General features: G+C 45.7%; 1 protein-coding gene across 1 annotated transcript; it reads left to right on the forward strand.

Moving 5' to 3' along the window:
• The first annotated feature begins 705 nt into the window (after positions 1–705).
• On the forward strand, positions 706–17796 carry LOC143770412 (interferon-inducible GTPase 5-like). Its single transcript, XM_077260024.1, has 2 exons — positions 706–843; positions 16331–17796. The coding sequence occupies exon 2, from the start codon at positions 16345–16347 to the stop codon at positions 17539–17541; it is 1197 nt and encodes a 398-aa protein (XP_077116139.1). The 5' UTR covers positions 706–843; positions 16331–16344; the 3' UTR covers positions 17542–17796.
• Positions 17797–19257: the final 1461 nt, after the last annotated feature.

The raw sequence follows: 19257 nt of genomic DNA on the forward strand, positions 1-19257 counted from the left end.
AGGAATGAAAGGATCACATTTTCAAATCACCTTGTAAGTAACACTAAATACTGTAAAAAATAAAAAAACATATAATAAAAAAATTCTGAAAAAAACAACAACAAAAAATTGCTATCGCTGCACATATAATGTTCAGTACTATAATACTTTGTAGTAAACGGCACAAAAATATATTTATATATGTGTGATAAACATGAAACCGATGTCAAAGATGCTTTTTTAAGACAGAAGACAGAAAAAAATGCGATCAACAAGTTGTAGGAACAAACAATTTTTTTAAGTATTTTATGTGTGGAAAAGTAATAAAACAACTAAAAAAAAAATCTAATAAATTGGGTATCATATCATTGTACCGACCAGCAACGATGAACAAAATCCAAAAGATAATGGCGTAATTACTGTTTCTCCACCCCAAAAATATAAAACTTATATGATAATAATAACACATTGCATGGAACAAAATAGTAACATTGAAAAAATCAATTCATCTTGAAAACTCAAAAAATAATAATAATACAAAAATATTCCCTGAAGCCACCGAAGGCCAAAACTGGAAAGTCCTTAAGGGGTTAAGAATTTAAAAGGAATTTCCCATATGTGTCACAGGATAATAGCATTCCCTTGCATTGCATGTAGTTGGGCAGCAGATGGTGCAACAGGTGAAGGTTTTCATTTCCTTCAGGGAAAAGAGAGAGAGAAAGGAAACAAGAAAGTTGGGTAGTTTCGCTTTCTGTTTTTCGAGAATCGGAACAGAAACTTGAACCTTTGTACAGATACAAAAATAGAAAGTCAGTAGAAGTGCCAGACCTCAGAGGACAAGACGCCATTGCGTTACACCAAGAGGTAAATATAGGCGCTCTTTATTGGGGATGTGTGAGACATAAATTAGTAATAGGGAGTCAGGAGGCTGTTGTGACTCTTGGGGTCCTGCGGTAGTGATGGTGGTGGAGGTTGTGACTCTTAGGGTCCTGTGGTAGTGATGATGGAGGCTGTTGTGACTCTTGGGGTCCTGTGGCAGTGATGGTGGTGGAGGTTGTGACTCTTGGGGTCCTGTGGTAATGATGGCGGAGGTTGTGACTCTTGGGGTCCTGCGGTAGTGATGGTGGTGGAGGTTGTGACTCTTGGGGTCCTCTAGTAGTGATGATGGAGGAGGCTATTGTGACTCTTAGGGTCCTGCGGTAGTGATGGTGGTGGAGGTTGTGACTCTTGGGGTCCTGTAGTAGTGATGATTGAGGAGGCTGTTGTGACTCTTGGGGTCCTGCAGTAGTGATGGTGGTGGAGGTTGTGACTCTTAGGGTCCTGTGGTAGTGATGATAGAGGCTGTTGTGACTCTTGGGGTCCTGTGGCAGTGATGGTGGTGGAGGTTGTGACTCTTGGGGTCCTGTGGTAATGATGGCAGAGGTTGTGACTCTTGGGGTCCTGCGGTAGTGATGGTGGTGGAGGTTGTGACTCTTGGGGTCCTGTAGTAGTGATGATGGAGGAGGCTGCTGTGACTCTTGGGGTCCTGCGGTAGTGATGGTGGTGGAAGTTGTGACTCTTAGGGTCCTGTGGTAGTGATGATGGAGGCTGTTGTGACTCTTGGGGGCCTGTGGCAGTGATGGTGGTGGAGGTTACGACTCTTAGGGTCCTGTGGTAGTGATGATGGAGGCTGTTGTGACTCTTGTGGTCCTGTGGCAGTGATGGTGGTGGAGGTTGTGACTCTTGGGGTCCTGTGGTAGTGATGGTGGAGGTTGTGACTCTTGGTGTCCTGCGGTAGTGATGGTGGTGAAGGTTGTAACTGTTGGGGTCCTGAAGTAGTGATGATGGAGGAGGCTGTTGTGACTCTTGGGGTCCTGCGGTAGTGATGGTGGTGGAGGTTGTGACTCTTAGGGTCCTGTGGTAGTGAAAATGGAGGCTGTTGTGACTCTTGGGGTCCTGTGGTAGTGATGGTGATGGAGGTTGTGACTCTTGGGGTCCTGTGGTAGTGATGGTGGAGGTTGTGACTCTTGGGGTCCTGCGGTAGTGATGGTGGTGGAGGTTGTGACTCTTGGGGTCCTGTAGTAGTGATGATGGAGGAGGCTATTGTGACTCTTGGGGTCCTGTGGTAGTGATTGTGGAGGTTGTGACTCTTGGGGTTCTGCGGTAGTGATGGTGGTGGAGGTTGTGACTCTTGGGGTCCTGTAGTAGTGATGATGGAGGAGGCTGTTGTGACCCTTGGGGTCCTGTGGTAGTGATAGTGGTGGAGGTTGTGACTCTTGGGGTCCTGCGATAGTGATGGTGGTGGAGGTTGTGACTCTTGGGATCATGTGGTAGTGATGATGGAGGAGGCTGTGACTCTTGGGGTCCTGCAGTAGAGATGGTAGAGGATATTATGATTCCTTGCGGTCCTGCGGTAGTGATGATGGTGGAGGTTGTGACTCTTGTGGTCCTGTGGTAGTGATGGTGGAGGATGTTGTGATCCTTGGGGTTCTGAGGTAGTGATGGTGGAAGATGTTGACTCTTAGATCCTGCAGTTAGTAATGGTGGAGGATGTTATGACTTAGTGGAGTCCTGCAGTAGTGATGGTGGAGGATGTTATGACCTGGTGGGGTCCTGCAGTAGTGATAGTGGAGGATGTTATGACTCTTAGATTCTGCAGTTAGTAATGGTGGATGATGTTATGAATATTCGGGTCCTCTCGTAGTGATGGTGGAGGATGTTGTGAATCTTGAGGTCCTGCAGTAATGATGGTGGAGGATGTTGTGACTCTCGGGGTCCTGTAGTAGTGATGGTGGAGGATGTTGTGACTCTTGGAGTCCTGTAGTAGTGATGATGGAGGATGTTATGTCTCTCAGGGTCCTGTGGGGAGGGATGGTGGAGTATGTTATGACTCCTGAGGTCTCGTGGAAGTGATGGTGAAGGATGTTGTGACTTGTGTTTCTGCGGTAGTGATGGTGGAGAATGTGATGACTCTTGGGGCCCTGCAGTAATGATGGTGGAGGATATTGTGAATCTTGAGGTCCTGCAGTAATGATGGTGGAGGATATTGTGAATCTTGAGGTCCTGCAGTATTGATGGTGGAGGATGTTGTGAATCTTGGGATCCTGCGGTAGTGATGGTGGAGGATGTTATGACTCCTGAGGTCCTGTGATACTGATGGTGGAGGATGTTATGACTTTGTTTTGGTACTGTGGCAGTGATAAGAGGAGTTTATTATGTAGATCATGGGGGTAGACACAAGTTGTTATTAGGATGGCATTATGATGGTGTTGGGGCACTGCGCTGGAGACGCATGTGGTTATTAGGAGGGTATCATGATGGTGTAGGGGCACTGTGCTGAAGACGCATGTGATTATGAGGAGAGTATTATGATGGTGTAGGGGCACTGTGCTGGAGATGCATATGGTTACGAGGAGGGTATTATGATGGTGTAGGGGCACTGAGCTGGAGACGCATGTGGTTACGAGGAGGGTATTATGATGGTGTAGGGGCACTGTGCTGGAGAAGCATGTGGTTACGAGGAGAGTATTATGATGGTGTAGGGGCACTGTGCTGGAGACGCATGTGGTTACGAGGAGGGTATTATGATGGTGTAGGGGCACTGTGCTGGAGAAGCATGTGGTTACGGGGAGGGTATTATGATGGTGTAGGCGCACTGTGCTGGAGATGCATGTGCTTACGAGGAGGGTATTATGATGGTGTAGGGGCACTCTGCTGGAGACGCATGTGGCTACGAGGAGGGTATTATGATGTGTAGGGGCACTGTGCTGGAGACGCATGTGGTTACGAGGAGGGTATCATGATGGTGTAGGGGCACTGTGCTGGAGACGCATGTGGTTACGAGGAGGGTATTATAATGGTGTAGGGGCATTGTTTTGGAGACGCATGTGGTTACGAGGAGGGTATTATAATGGTGTAGGGGCACTGTGCTGGAGACGCATGTGGTTACGAGGAGGGTATTATGATGGTGTAGGGGCACTGTGCTGGAGACGCATGTGGTTATGAGGAGGGTATTATAATGGTGTAGGGGCACTGTGCTGGAGAAGCATGTGGTTACGAGGAGAGTATTATGATGGTGTAGGGGCACTGTGCTGGAGACGCATGTGGTTATGAGGAGAGTATTATGATGGTGTAGGGGCACTGTGCTGAAGATGCATGTGGTTACGAGGAGAGTATTATGATGGTGTAGGGGCACTGAGCTGGAGACGTATGTGGTTATGAGGAGGGTATTATGATGGTGTAGGGGCACTGTGCTGGTGAAGCATGTGGTTACGAGGAGGGTATTATGATGGTGTAGGGGCACTGTGCTGGAGACGCATGTGGTTACGAGGAGGGTATTATGATGGTGTAGGGGCACTGTGCTGGGGAAGCATGTGGTTACAAGGAGGGTATTATAATGGTGTAGGGGCACTGTGCTAGAGAAGCATGTGGTTACGAGGAGGGTATTATAATGGTGTAGGGGCACTGTACTGGAGAAGCATGTGGTTATGAGGAGGGTATTATGATGGTGTAGGGGCACTGTGCTGGAGACGCATGTGGTTACGAGGAGGGTATTATGATGGTGTAGGGGCACTGTGCTGGAGAAGCATGTGATTACGAGGAGAGTATTATGATGGTGTAGGGGCACTGTGCTGGAGACGCATGTGGTTACAAGGAGGGTATTATGATGGTGTAGGGGCAATGTGCTGGAGAAGCATGTGGTTACGAGGAGGGTATTATGATGGTGTAGGCGCACTGTGCTGGAGACGCATGTGCTTACGAGGAGGGTATTATGATGGTGTAGGGGCACTGTGCTGGAGACGCATGTGGTTACGAGGAGGGTATTATAATGGTGTAGGGGCACTGTTTTGGAGACGCATGTGGTTACGAGGAGGGTATTATAATGGTGTAGGGGCACTGTGCTGGAGATGCATGTGTTTACGAGGAGGGTATTATGATGGTGTAGGGGCACTGTGCTGGAGACGCATGTGGTTATGAGGAGGGTATTATAATTGTGTAGGGGCACTGTGCTGGAGAAGCATGTGGTTACGAGGAGAGTATTATGATGGTGTAGGGGCACTGTGCTGGAGATGCATGTGGTTACGAGGAGGGTATTATGATGGTGTAGGGGCACTGTGCTGGAGATGCATGTGGTTATGAGGAGGGTATTATAATGGTGTAGGGGCACTGTGCTGGAAAAGCATGTGGTTATGAGGAGGGTATTATAATTGTGTAGGGGCACTGTGCTGGAGAAGCATGTGGTTACGAGGAGAGTATTATGATGGTGTAGGGGCACTGTGCTGGAGATGCATGTGGTTACGAGGAGGGTATTATGATGGTGTAGGGGCACTGTGCTGGAGACGCATGTGGTTATGAAGAGGGTATTATAGTGGTGTAGGGGCACTGTGCTGGAAAAGCATGTGGTTACGAGGAGAATATTATGATGGTGTAGGGGCACTGTGCTGGAGAAGCATGTGGTTGCGAGGAGGGTATTATGATGGTGTAGGGGCACTGTGCTGGAGATGCATGTGGTTATGAGGAGGGTATTATGATGGTGTAGGGGCACTTTGCTGGAGAAGCATGTGGTTGCGAGGAGGGTATTATGATGGTGTAGGGGCACTGTGCTGGAGATGCATGTGGTTACGAGGAGGGTATTATGATGGTGTAGGGGCACTGTGCTGGAGAAGCATGTGGTTGCGAGGAGTGTATTATGATGGTGTAGGGGCACTGTGCTGGAGATGCATGTGGTTACGAGGAGGGTATTATGATGGTGTAGGGGCACTGTGCTGGAGACGCATGTGGTTACGAGGAGGGTATTATGATGGTGTAGGGGCAATGTGCTGGAGATGCATGTGGTTACGAGGAGAGTATTATGATGATGTAGGGGCACTGTGCTGGAGACGCATGTGGTTACGTGGAGGGTATTATGATGGTGTAGGGGCACTGTGCTGGAGAAGCATGTGGTTATGAGGAGGGTATTATAATGGTGTAGGGGCACTTTGCTGGAGATGCATGTGGTTATGAGGAGAGTATTATGATGGTGTAGGGACACTGTGCTGGAGATGCATGTGGTTATTAGGAGGGTATTATGATGGTGTAGGGGCATTGTGCTGGAGACGCATGTGGTTATGAGGACGCATGTGTTTATGAGGAGGGTATTATGATGGTGTAGGGGCACTGTGCTGGAGACACATGTGGTTATTAGGAGGGTATTATGATGGTGTAGGGGCGCTGTGCTGGAGACGAATGTGGTTATGAGGAGGGTATTATGATGGTGTAGGGGCACTGTGCTGGAGACGCATGTGGTTACGAGGAGGGTATTATGATGGTGTAGGGGCACTGTGCTGGAGACGCATGTGGTTACGAGGAGAGTATTATGATGGTGTAGGGGCACTGTGCTGGAGACGCATGTGGTTACGTGGAGAGTATTATGATGGTGTAGGGGCACTGTGCTGGAGAAGCATGTGGTTATGAGGAGGGTATTATAATGGTGTAGGGGCACTTTGCTGGAGATGCATGTGGTTATGAGGAGAGTATTATGATGGTGTAGGGGCACTGTGCTGGAGAGGCATGTGGTTATTAGGAGGGTATTATGATGGTGTAGGGGCATTGTGCTGGAGACGCGTGTGGTTATGAGGAGGGTATTATGATGGTGTAGGGGCACTGTGCTGGTGAAGCATGTGGTTACGAGGAGGGTATTATGATGGTGTAGGGGCACTGTGCTGGAGACGCATGTGGTTACGAGGAGGGTATTATGATGGTGTAGGGGCACTGTGCTGGGGAAGCATGTGGTTACAAGGAGGGTATTATGATGGTGTAGGGGCACTGTGCTAGAGAAGCATGTGGTTACGAGGAGGGTATTATAATGGTGTAGGGGCACTGTACTGGAGAAGCATGTGGTTATGAGGAGAATATTATGATGGTGTAGGGGCACTGTGCTGGAGAAGCATGTGGTTGCGAGGAGGGTATTATGATGGTGTAGGGGCACTGTGCTGGGGAAGCATGTGGTTACGAGGAGGGTATTATGATGGTGTAGGGGCACTGTGCTGCAGACGCATGTGGTTATGAGGAGGGTATTATAATGGTGTAGGGGCACTGTGCTGGAAAAGCATGTGGTTACGAGGAGAATATTATGATGGTGTAGGGGCACTGTGCTGGAGAAGCATGTGGTTGCGAGGAGGGTATTATGATGGTGTAGGGGCACTGTGCTGGAGATGCATGTGGTTATGAGGAGGGTATTATGATGGTGTAGGGGCACTGTGCTGGAGAAGCATGTGGTTGCGAGGAGGGTATTATGATGGTGTAGGGGCACTGTGCTGGAGATGCATGTGGTTACGAGGAGGGTATTATGATGGTGTAGGGGCACTGTGCTGGAGAAGCATGTGGTTGCGAGGAGTGTATTATGATGGTGTAGGGGCACTGTGCTGGAGATGCATGTGGTTACGAGGAGGGTATTATGATGGTGTAGGGGCACTGTGCTGGAGATGCATGTGGTTACGAGGAGGGTATTATGATGGTGTAGGGGCAATGTGCTGGAGATGCATGTGGTTACGAGGAGAGTATTATGATGATGTAGGGGCACTGTGCTGGAGACGCATGTGGTTACGTGGAGGGTATTATGATGGTGTAGGGGCACTGTGCTGGAGAAGCATGTGGTTATGAGGAGGGTATTATAATGGTGTAGGGGCACTTTGCTGGAGATGCATGTGGTTATGAGGAGAGTATTATGATGGTGTAGGGGCAATGTGCTGGAGATGCATGTGGTTATTAGGAGGGTATTATGATGGTGTAGGGGCATTGTGCTGGAGACGCATGTGGTTATGAGGACGCATGTGGTTATGAGGAGGGTATTATGATGGTGTAGGGGCACTGTGCTGGAGACACATGTGGTTATTAGGAGGGTATTATGATGGTGTAGGGGCGCTGTGCTGGAGACGCATGTGGTTATGAGGAGGGTATTATGATGGTGTAGGGGCACTGTGCTGGAGACGCATGTGGTAACGTGGAGAGTATTATGATGGTGTAGGGGCACTGTGCTGGAGAAGCATGTGGTTATGAGGAGGGTATTATAATGGTGTAGGGGCACTTTGCTGGAGATGCATGTGGTTATGAGGAGAGTATTATGATGGTGTAGGGGCACTGTGCTGGAGAGGCATGTGGTTATTAGGAGGGTATTATGATGGTGTAGGGGCATTGTGCTGGAGACGCGTGTGGTTATGAGGACGCATGTGGTTATGAGGAGGGTATTATGATGGTGTAGGGGCACTGTGCTGGAGACGCATGTGGTTATTAGGAGGGTATTATGATGGTGTAGGGGCACTGTGCTGGTGAAGCATGTGGTTAGGAGGAGGGTATTATGATGGTGTAGGGGCACTGTGCTGGAGACGCATGTGGTTACGAGGAGGGTATTATGATGGTGTAGGGGCACTGTGCTGGGGAAGCATGTGGTTACATTGAGGGTATTATGATGGTGTAGGGGCACTGTGCTAGAGAAGCATGTGGTTACGAGGAGGGTATTATAATGGTGTAGGGGCACTGTACTGGAGAAGCATGTGGTTATGAGGAGGGTATTATGATGGTGTAGGGGCACTGTGCTGGAGACGCATGTGGTTACGAGGAGGGTATTATGATGGTGTAGGGGCACTGTGCTGGAGAAGCATGTGATTACGAGGAGAGTATTATGATGGTGTAGGGGCACTGTGCTGGAGACGCATGTGCTTACGAGGAGGGTATTATGATGGTGTAGGGGCACTGTGCTGGAGACGCATGTGGTTACGAGGAGGGTATTATGATGGTGTAGGGGCACTGTGCTGGAGAAGCATGTGGTTACGAGGAGGGTATTATGATGGTGTAGGGGCACTGTGCTGGAGACGCATGTGGTTACGAGGAGGGTATTATGATGGTGTAGGGGCCCTGTGCTGGAGACGCATGTGGTTACGAGGAGGGTATTATAATGGTGTAGGGGCACTGTTTTGGAGACGCATGTGGTTACGAGGAGGGTATTATAATGGTGTAGGGGCACTGTGCTGGAGATGCATGTGTTTACGAGGAGGGTATTATGATGGTGTAGGGGCACTGTGCTGGAGACGCATGTGGTTATGAGGAGGGTATTATAATGGTGTAGGGGCACTGTGCTGGAGAAGCATGTGGTTACGAGGAGAGTATTATGATGGTGTAGGGGCACTGTGCTGGAGATGCATGTGGTTACGAGGAGGGTATTATGATGGTGTAGGGGCACTGTGCTGGAGATGCATGCGGTTACGAGGAGGGTATTATGATGGTGTAGGGGCACTGTGCTGGAGAAGCATGTGATTACGAGGAGAGTATTATGATGGTGTAGGGGCACTGTGCTGGAGACGCATGTGGTTACAAGGAGGGTATTATGATGGTGTAGGGGCAATGTGCTGGAGAAGCATGTGGTTACGAGGAGGGTATTATGATGGTGTAGGGGCACTGTGCTGGAGACGCATGTGGTTACGAGGAGGGTATTATGATGGCATAGGGGCACTGTGCTGGAGAAGCATGTGATTACGAGGAGAGTATTATGATGGTGTAGGGGCACTGTGCTGGAGACGCATGTGGTTACAAGGAGGGTATTATGATGGTGTAGGCGCACTGTGCTGGAGACGCATGTGCTTACGAGGAGGGTATTATGATGGTGTAGGGGCACTGTGCTGGAGACGCATGTGGTTACGAGGAGGGTATTATGATGGTGTAGGGGCACTGTGCTGGAGAAGCATGTGGTTACGAGGAGGGTATTATGATGGTGTAGGGGCACTGTGCTGGAGACGCATGTGGTTACGAGGAGGGTATTATAATGGTGTAGGGGCACTGTTTTGGAGACGCATGTGGTTACGAGGAGGGTATTATAATGGTGTAGGGGCACTGTGCTGGAGATGCATGTGTTTACGAGGAGGGTATTATGATGGTGTAGGGGCACTGTGCTGGAAACGCATGTGGTTATGAGGAGGGTATTATAATGGTGTAGGGGCACTGTGCTGGAGAAGCATGTGGTTACGAGGAGAGTATTATGATGGTGTAGGGGCACTGTGCTGGAGATGCATGTGGTTACGAGGAGGGTATTATGATGGTGTAGGGGCACTGTGCTGGAGATGCATGCGGTTACGAGGAGGGTATTATGATGGTGTAGGGGCACTGTGCTGGAGACGCATGTGGTTATGAGGAGGGTATTATAATGGTGTAGGGGCACTGTGCTGGAAAAGCATGTGGTTTCGAGGAGAATATTATGATGGTGTAGGGGCACTGTGCTGGAGAAGCATGTGGTTGCGAGGAGGGTATTATGATGGTGTAGGGGCACTGTGCTGGAGATGAATGTGGTTATGAGGAGGGTATTATGATGGTGTAGGGGCACTGTGCTGGAGAAGCATGTGGTTGTGAGGAGGGTATTATGATGGTGTAGGGGCACTGTGCTGGAGAAGCATGTGGTTGCGAGGAGTGTATTATGATGGTGTAGGGGCACTGTGCTGGAGATGCATGTGGTTACGAGGAGGGTATTATGATGGTGTAGGGGCACTGTGCTGGAGAAGCATGTGGTTGCGAGGAGTGTATTATGATGGTGTAGGGGCACTGTGCTGGAGATGCATGTGGTTACGAGGAGGGTATTATGATGGTGTAGGGGCACTGTACTGGAGACGCATGTGGTTACGAGGAGGGTATTATGATGGTGTAGGGGCAATGTGCTGGAGATGCATGTGGTTACGAGGAGAGTATTATGATGGTGTAGGGGCACTGTGCTGGAGACGCATGTGGTTACGTGGAGGGTATTATGATGGTGTAGGGGCACTGTGCTGGAGAAGCATGTGGTTATGAGGAGGGTATTATAATGGTGTAGGGGCACTTTGCTGGAGATGCATGTGGTTATGAGGAGAGTATTATGATGGTGTAGGGGCACTGTGCTGGAGATGCATGTGGTTATTAGGAGGGTATTATGATCGTGTAGGGGCATTGTGCTGGAGACGCATGTGGTTATGAGGATGCATGTGGTTATGAGGAGGGTATTATGATGGTGTAGGGGCACTGTGCTGGAGACACATGTGGTTATTAGGAGGGTATTATGATGGTGTAGGGGCGCTGTGCTGGGGACGCATGTGGTTATGAGGAGGGTATTATGATGGTGTAGGGGCACTGTGCTGGAGACGCATGTGGTTACGAGGAGAGTATTATGATGGTGTAGGGGCACTGTGCTCGAGAAGCATGTGGTTATGAGGAGGGTATTATAATGGTGTAGGGGCACTTTGCTGGAGATGCATGTGGTTATGAGGAGAGTATTATGATGGTGTAGGGGCACTGTGCTGGAGAGGCATGTGGTTATTAGGAGGGTATTATGATGGTGTAGGGGCATTGTGCTGGAGACTCGTGTGGTTATGAGGACGCATGTGGTTATGAGGAGGGTATTATGATGGTGTAGGGGCACTGTGCTGGAGACGCATGTGGTTATTAGGAGGGTATTATGATGGTGTAGGGGCACTGTGCTGGAGACGCATGTGGTTATGAGGAGGGTATTATGATGGTGTAGGGGCACTGTGCTGGAGACGCATGTGGTTATGAGGAGGGTATTATGACTTTGTAGATGGTTCTAGGGCAATGAGAGGGACGAGTATCATAACTTTGTCAGTAGCACTGGGACACTGGTGGGAGCACTGTGGTAGAAGTCGAAGGAGGCTTTAATAGTGGTAGACAGTGAACAGAACATTGTGGCTGTGTTTGAGGTACTGTAGATGTAAAGGAGGCACTGTGGTTATAATGGGGCACTGTAGTTATAATGGGGCACTATCGTTAAACCTCTGAATTTTATGACTAGAAATACGGCATCCCGTAATGTAGAAATAATGAACATGTTACAGGGTTGCTCCCTGACAATGGAAATAAAGTATATTGACGGAAAAAATGCAGCAACATCAACTTTACACATACAGTATATTGCATCCTTTTTTTGCATGAGTCCTGAATTACCATCTATATTATACCTAGAGCTGCATTCACTATTCTGCTCTGTCTTTAGACATACCCCTAACAGCTTGGTTAAGCTACAATAAAAAAGCGTGTCAGTATAGTGACTGCACACTTCCCTTAGTACTAATCAACAAACCAAGCTCTATTCAGGCACTATACAAGTAGGAAGTGCTGACTGATTTCAGCTCTGAAGGCTGCAGAATTGTAAATGCAGCTCCAAAGCAAATTACAAGTTACAACTCAGGTTCACTATAAGTTTTAATGTATTTAAAGTGATCAGTTCAAAAACACTGAATCTTATTTTCTCTCCAAAGTCTGATTAACAAGTGATTATGTACACCGATGAAATATTCTGTGCTTTCTGTGAAGAGGAAGTGGAAGACATCATAAGAGCGCTACATGAGAGTACCTTGTGCGACACAGCGTGTAGAAAGAGTCATACCACTCAGGAAAGGAACTCTTGTGACCCAAGAAGAATGGACCTTAGAAATCACATAATAAACATTGCCATAATGGGACATTCGGGCTCTGGGAAGTCCACCTTTGTTAATGCCATCCGTGGTCTTCACAATGACGAAGACGAAGATGCTGCTAAAACAGGAGTAGTGGAGACCACAATGGAGCCCACTGCCTATCTACATCCCAAGCTGAGAAATCTGCTATTTTGGGATCTTCCTGGTACAGGAACTACCAGGACTATCACCCAATCAATCAACTATAATCATTATGACTTATTTATTATCATAGCTTCTGAAAGGGTGAGACACTCCGACATGGAACTGGCCAAGAAGATCTGTTCTATGAAGAAGAAGTTTTACTTTGTAAGGAACAAAATAGACACTGACTTAAGAGCAAGCAAGCTTCGAAGACGGAAGACGTACAACGAGAGGAGAATATTGCATGAGATACGAGATGATTGTATTACAAGTCTTAGAGACAGCGGAGTGGAGGAACCCATTGTCTTCCTCTTGTCCTGCTTAGAAATGGACAAATATGACTTTGAACTCTTGAAGAAGACCATAGAAAAAGAGCTTTTCTGAGAAGGACAGTTGGTCTTTTTGGACTCAACCTTTTCTATATGGGTTAAGGCAATGGACTCTAAATTGCGGCTCCTCAACTGTTGGAGAATTACAATTTTCATGTAGTTCCCCAACAGTTGGAGAGACATCAATGTTAAAACATAAGACAGGGGGGCCTAAAAGGAGCTATTAAAAATAAGCAATCATTCTTTCTGATAGACCCATGATGTATTGACATGTATGATTTATTTTCCAGGCAAAGCCAATAAAGCCATTCAACAATCAGCTCTCAGGTCAACAATAACTAATTGTAATTTATCCTAATAGAAAATAATATTGAATCCACTGTTTATGGGGAAATCCACTGGATAATAAGGGTTGCCAAAGTGGACAACTACTTTCAATCATTGAGCAGAGACAAAGATGAAACCTCTTCTTTTGCGATACAAGGATACTAGGATCTTCGAGATAGCATATGCCATACTGGTGTCTTCTCATGTCGCAGATGGGTATTTTCTACCTCCTTAATCACCACGACTCCTAGTAGCAGACATACAGTGGGGCAAAAAAGTATTTAGTCAGTCAGCAATAGTGCAAGTTCCACCACTTAAAAAGATGAGAGGCATCTGTAATTTACATCATACGTAGACCTCAACTATGGGAGACAAACTGAGAAAAAAAAATCCAGAAAATCACATTGTCTGTTTTTTTATCATTTTATTTGCATATTATGGTGGAAAATAAGTATTTGGTCAGAAACAAAATTTCATCTCAATACTTTGTAATATATCCTTTGTTGGCAATGACAGAGGTCAAACGTTTTCTGTAAGTCTTCACAAGGTTGCCACACACTGTTGTTGGTATGTTGGCCCATTCCTCCATGCAGATCTCCTCTAGAGCAGTGATGTTTTTGGCTTTTCGCTTGGCAACACGGACTTTCAACTCCCTCCAAAGGTTTTCTATAGGGTTGAGATCTGGAGACTGGCTAGGCCACTCCAGGACCTTGAAATGCTTCTTACGAAGCCACTCCTTCGTTGCCCTGGCGGTGTGCTTTGGATCATTGTCATGTTGAAAGACCCAGCCACGTTTCATCTTCAATGCCCTTGCTGATGGAAGGAGGTTTGCACTCAAAATCTCACGATACATGGCCCCATTCATTCTTTCATGTACCCGGATCAGTCGTCCTGGCCCCTTTGCAGAGAAACAGCCCCAAAGCATGATGTTTTCACCACCATGCTTTACAGTAGGTGTGGTGTTTGATGGATGCAACTCAGTATTCTTTTTCCTCCAAACACGACAAGTTGTGTTTCTACCAAACAGTTCCAGTTTGGTTTCATCAGACCATAGGACATTCTCCCAAAACTCCTCTGGATCATCCAAATGCTCTCTAGCAAACTTCAGACGGGCCCGGACATGTACTGGCTTAAGCAGTGGGACACGTCTGGCACTGCAGGTTCTGAGTCCATGGTGGTGTAGTGTGTTACTTATGGTAGGCCTTGTTACATTGGTCCCAGCTCTCTGCAGTTCATTCACTAGGTCCCCCCGCGTGGTTCTGGGATTTTTGCTCACCGTTCTTGTGATCATTCTGACCCCACGGGGTGGGATTTTGCTTGGAGCCCCAGATCGAGGGAGATTATCAGTGGTCTTGAATGTCTTCCATTTTCTAATTATTGCTCCCACTGTTGATTTCTTCACTCCAAGCTGGTTGGCTATTGCAGATTCAGTCTTCCCAGCCTGGTGCAGGGCTACAATTTTGTTTTGGTGTCCTTTGACAGCTCTTTGGTCTTCACCATAGTGGAGTTTGGAGTCAGACTGTTTGAGGGTGTGCACAGGTGTCTTTTTATACTGATAACAAGTTTAAACAGGTGCCATTACTACAGGTAATGAGTGGAGGAAAGAGGAGACTCTTAAAGAAGAAGTTACAGGTCTGTGAGAGCCAGAAATCTTGATTGTTTGTTTCTGACCAAATACTTATTTTCCACCATAATATGCAAATAAAATGATAAAAAAACAGACAATGTGATTTTCTGGATTTTTTTGTCTCAGTTTGTCTCCCATAGTTTAGGTCTACCTATGATGTAAATTACAGACGCCTCTCATCTTTTTAAGTGGTGGAACTTGCACTATTGCTGACTGACTAAATACTTTTTTGCCCCACTGTAAATAGAAGAGGTCCCCTGTGCAAGAACAATATATGGGAACTTTGCAGACCAATGCACAATTTCTTCTGCTTCAAAGGTTTAAGTAGCCCCCTTATCATCTTGGACTCCGTGCAGCTATACAAGTTGCACCACTATTATGTCTACCCCTGGCAACCCTCCTGTAGGTACACTAGTGATCTTCAAGAAAATTTACAATGACTTTTGGAGTATGTCTCAAGCTAAATATTCCCTTTTTGATGGTCATTGGCTTTTGATTTTTAGCATTACATCAACGTTAACGCCGGTGAGATGGTGGCAACGTACCCTTCAATTATTGTAATTTCTAATAAATGCATTCACAAAATATTGTTATAACATGTAAATTGTATATTAAACAATATTTATTTCTAGATATTTGCTTGAGACGTGCTTCAAAACTTCATAGTAATGGGTTTACGTTGGCCGTCATGCTGGTGTTCTTCTGATTAGCACTTCTTTTTTTTGTGTATTTTGCAAAGTAAGAACTAAAGAAAGGGCTATGCAAACTACAAGGAGATAGACAAAGAAGAGAGAGAACAGTTTAGAGTTTGTCAATAACTTGCTGACCAAGGACGACTGCCTTAAGCTTCCAAAAATGTCTAACAATTGTTGAAACTTCCTTCCTGGTTCAAATATAAAGAACAGTAGGGTGAATACTGTGAAATCTAGGAGGAACTGGGAGAATATTAACAGGAATGTTCCTGAGAAAACAAAAGTTATATAGGTGGAGAAGCACTTTATAAAAATAAGACTGAAGAAGGCCAATGACAAATTGAGGATTGCACTGGGATAAAAAACAAAAAATTCCACATATGCTCCACTCATCCCATCTCTCACTTTGTTCCAATGATGCTTTTAATAAACAAGAATGGAAACATTTCTGTTTTTCAACAGCAGACACAGCATTTAACTTCATTGGCCCTTTTATTCTCGAGAATGGTGGAGCTCACTGTCGTCAGACCTTTGCTGACCAGACCAGGTCTTTCCTCAAAGAAGGTCCTAAAACCAATGTTTGATCAATATCTTGAAACAAAATTTTGGAAAGACCATATCATTGTGGCTTGGTAGAGCATGGTTTCCATACTGGAGAATCTTCAACTACTCTGGTGGTCCAGTCTGCCTCTACCAGAGCTAATATATTCCTGAGAATAAAGTGATATCAATTGATATGTTAGTGGGTAAAGGTTTTGCTCTTATAAATTCTTTCTTATTTTTCTTCAGACTGAAAACTGAAAATGGATTCCTCATTCGACATCATCAGTGATGAAGAAATCCAGGACGTTCGGTCAGCTTTAGAAGAAGGTGACCTCTGTACAGCAACTGAGAAACTCAGCAAGTCTCTCAGGGAAATAGAAAATGCCCCTTTGAACATTGCCATTACAGGAGAATCAGGAACAGGAAAGTCAACTTTTGTCAATGCCATCCGTGGCATGGATGATGAACAAGAAGGCTCAGCCAAAACTGGTGTCATCGAGACAACAAAGGTGCCAAGTCCATACGTCCATCCTCAGTATCCTAATGTAACTGTTTGGGATCTTCCAGGAATAGGAACTCCAAATTTTGTGGCAGACAGTTATCTCCAGTCTGTTGAATTCAGTCGTTATGACTTTTTCATTATCTTATCATCAGAACGTTTTAAGCAAAACGACATTGACCTAGCAAAAGCGATTCAAGCTATGAATAAGAAATTCTACTTCGTGAGATCCAAAGTTGACTCTGACGTGCATGCTTCCATGATCCGAAGGAAGAAGACTTTCAATGAAGAGAATGTGCTTAATGAAATTAGAAATAACTGCATTCAAAGTCTTATAGAAGGGGGAATCTCACAGCCCCAAGTGTTTCTCCTCTCATTCCTGGACCTGGACAAGTACGACTTCCTCGAAATGCAGGACACTCTAGAAAAGGAACTTCCAGAACACAAGAGACACATATTCCTGATCTCTCTACCCAACATTTCTCTGCCAGTCCTTGAGAAGAAGCGTCAGGCTTTCAAGAAGGACATATGGAAGTGGGCTACTCTTTCTTGTGGAGTGGCAGCAGTCCCACTCCCAGGTCTGTCTGTCGCTTGTGATATAGGAATCCTGGTGAAAGCCATGACAAGCTATAAGACTGCATTTGGCTTGGATGAAAACTCTTTGGAAAAGTTGGCTGACAAGCTTGGTAAAGAAGTCAGTGAATTAAAATCAGTGATCAAGTCCCCTTTGGTCATAAAAGAGATAAATAAAGAGTTTGTTGCCACTTTAATAGCCAGAGGGGCCGCCGGGGGTCTCATGATAGTTGAGTACGTTGTTAGTAATGTCCCAATGGTAGGTAGCCTGGCAGCAGGGGGCATCTCCTTTGCTACCACTTATTGGATGCTCTATGGCTTTCTTAAAGAGATTGCTGAAGATGCAGTGCGTGTTCTTACGAAGGCATTGGAGACACCCGTTTAGGCATCTTTATCCTATAGAATAAAATATATAAAATACTACTAGACATAGGATACAATGAATACATTTTTGACAAAGTAAATAAAAACTGATTCAATTATTTATAAACATGAGGCAATAAAGTTTTGACATTATCTTTGTGTTTCCTATTATACATTTAAAGTTGCCACCTTTGGGGGGGATAAATATATGTATTTTTTTCAGTTACTTCCTTTTTTTTACTTTAATTTTGGGAGTTATTAAAAATTTTACACTTTTTGTCTGTCATTGCCTTACAGCCAAAATTGTCTATTGCTGGACAATAACTCGTTCTGACCAAGAATATGTCTCTTATCCATGTTTTACTGATCTTCTTTCAGCTGATTTATGACCAGATGAAAGATCAGCCATCCTTTGATGTGGTTTGTGGTTATAAATCAGCTGAGAGGATCTCCGTAAAAGATGGATAAGAGTTACAAACTCACATTCACAACGAGCTCACTGACAGATTCTTAACATTCATTTACACGGGCCAACTTGGCATAATAATGTTTGACATAGGACCATGCAGGTCTGAAACATGTTGCCTGGGAGCGCAGCAGATATTTATTTTCTGCCTTTTAATTTTTGTACTGTTGTGTCCAATCATAATTTGTGCCTTTTAGGCCTCTTGCACACACCCTGGTGATTCCAGTACAGTTAAAACCAGTACCAGTGAGATCCATGGTCAGTGTCCGTGTGGCCATGTGCAACATCCGTATGTTCGTGTCCATGTGACATCTGTATGTCCGTGTGCTGTCGGTGCGCAATCCCCTTGCTGTCCTTGTGCTGTCCTTGTGCTGTCAGTGTGTTGACGTGCTGTCCATTTGTCAGTGTGCTGTCAGTGTGACCCGCATGGAATGAAATGCAGCATAGAAATGAAAGTTTTATGTATTAAAGATGTTCAAAGGGAAAGCAATGAGGAACATGATGGATACATAGAAAGAAATATGTCAGTGTGCTATATAATCAGTGCTTTATATGTTTTTTTCTGTACTTGTTTTTTATTTCTAAAAATGTTATTTACTTTAAAAAAAATCTGTGTGGACATCCGTGTAATTTTTATAACCAGCAGAGGGAAAGCTGACCGCTGGTGGCTAATATTAAGAATCTGTGAAAGGGGCCATTAGGCCTAAATGTTGCCAGGACATTAATAATAGCTCACAGCTGTTTGCTTAACCTTTACTGGTTAGTTCACAGGGGTACATCAGAATAAAAATAAGATATAGAGTCTCCTTAAAAATTCTAACCAGGAAAGGCTAAACTAACAGCTGTGGGCTGATATTAATAGCCTGGGAAGGGGTCATGCATATTGTCCCCCTTCCCAGCCTAATAACATCAGCCCTCAGTAGCCCCAGAAATGGTGCATCAATACGATGCACCAAATCTGGCAATTAGACTTGCTCTTCCCACTTGCCCTGGTCTGGTGACAAGGGGGAAATAGGGTTGGGGTTGATGTCAGCTATTTTATGTCCGCTGACATCAAGCCCAGGGATTAGTAATGGAAAGGTGTTTATAAGACACCCCCATTACTAACCCCATAATCATAATACATAGACAGAATAAAGACTTTTAATTGAAATAAAAGACACCTCACCCTCATTTTCCTATTTATTACATAAAAATTCCAATTGTTCTAATCTCGGAAAGGGGACAATATCCCAAAAGTTCCCAGGCTATTAATTACAGCTTACAGCTGTT

The sequence above is a fragment of the Ranitomeya variabilis genome, chromosome 4 (assembly GCF_051348905.1).
Source record: "Ranitomeya variabilis isolate aRanVar5 chromosome 4, aRanVar5.hap1, whole genome shotgun sequence".
Taxonomy (NCBI): domain Eukaryota; kingdom Metazoa; phylum Chordata; class Amphibia; order Anura; family Dendrobatidae; genus Ranitomeya; species Ranitomeya variabilis.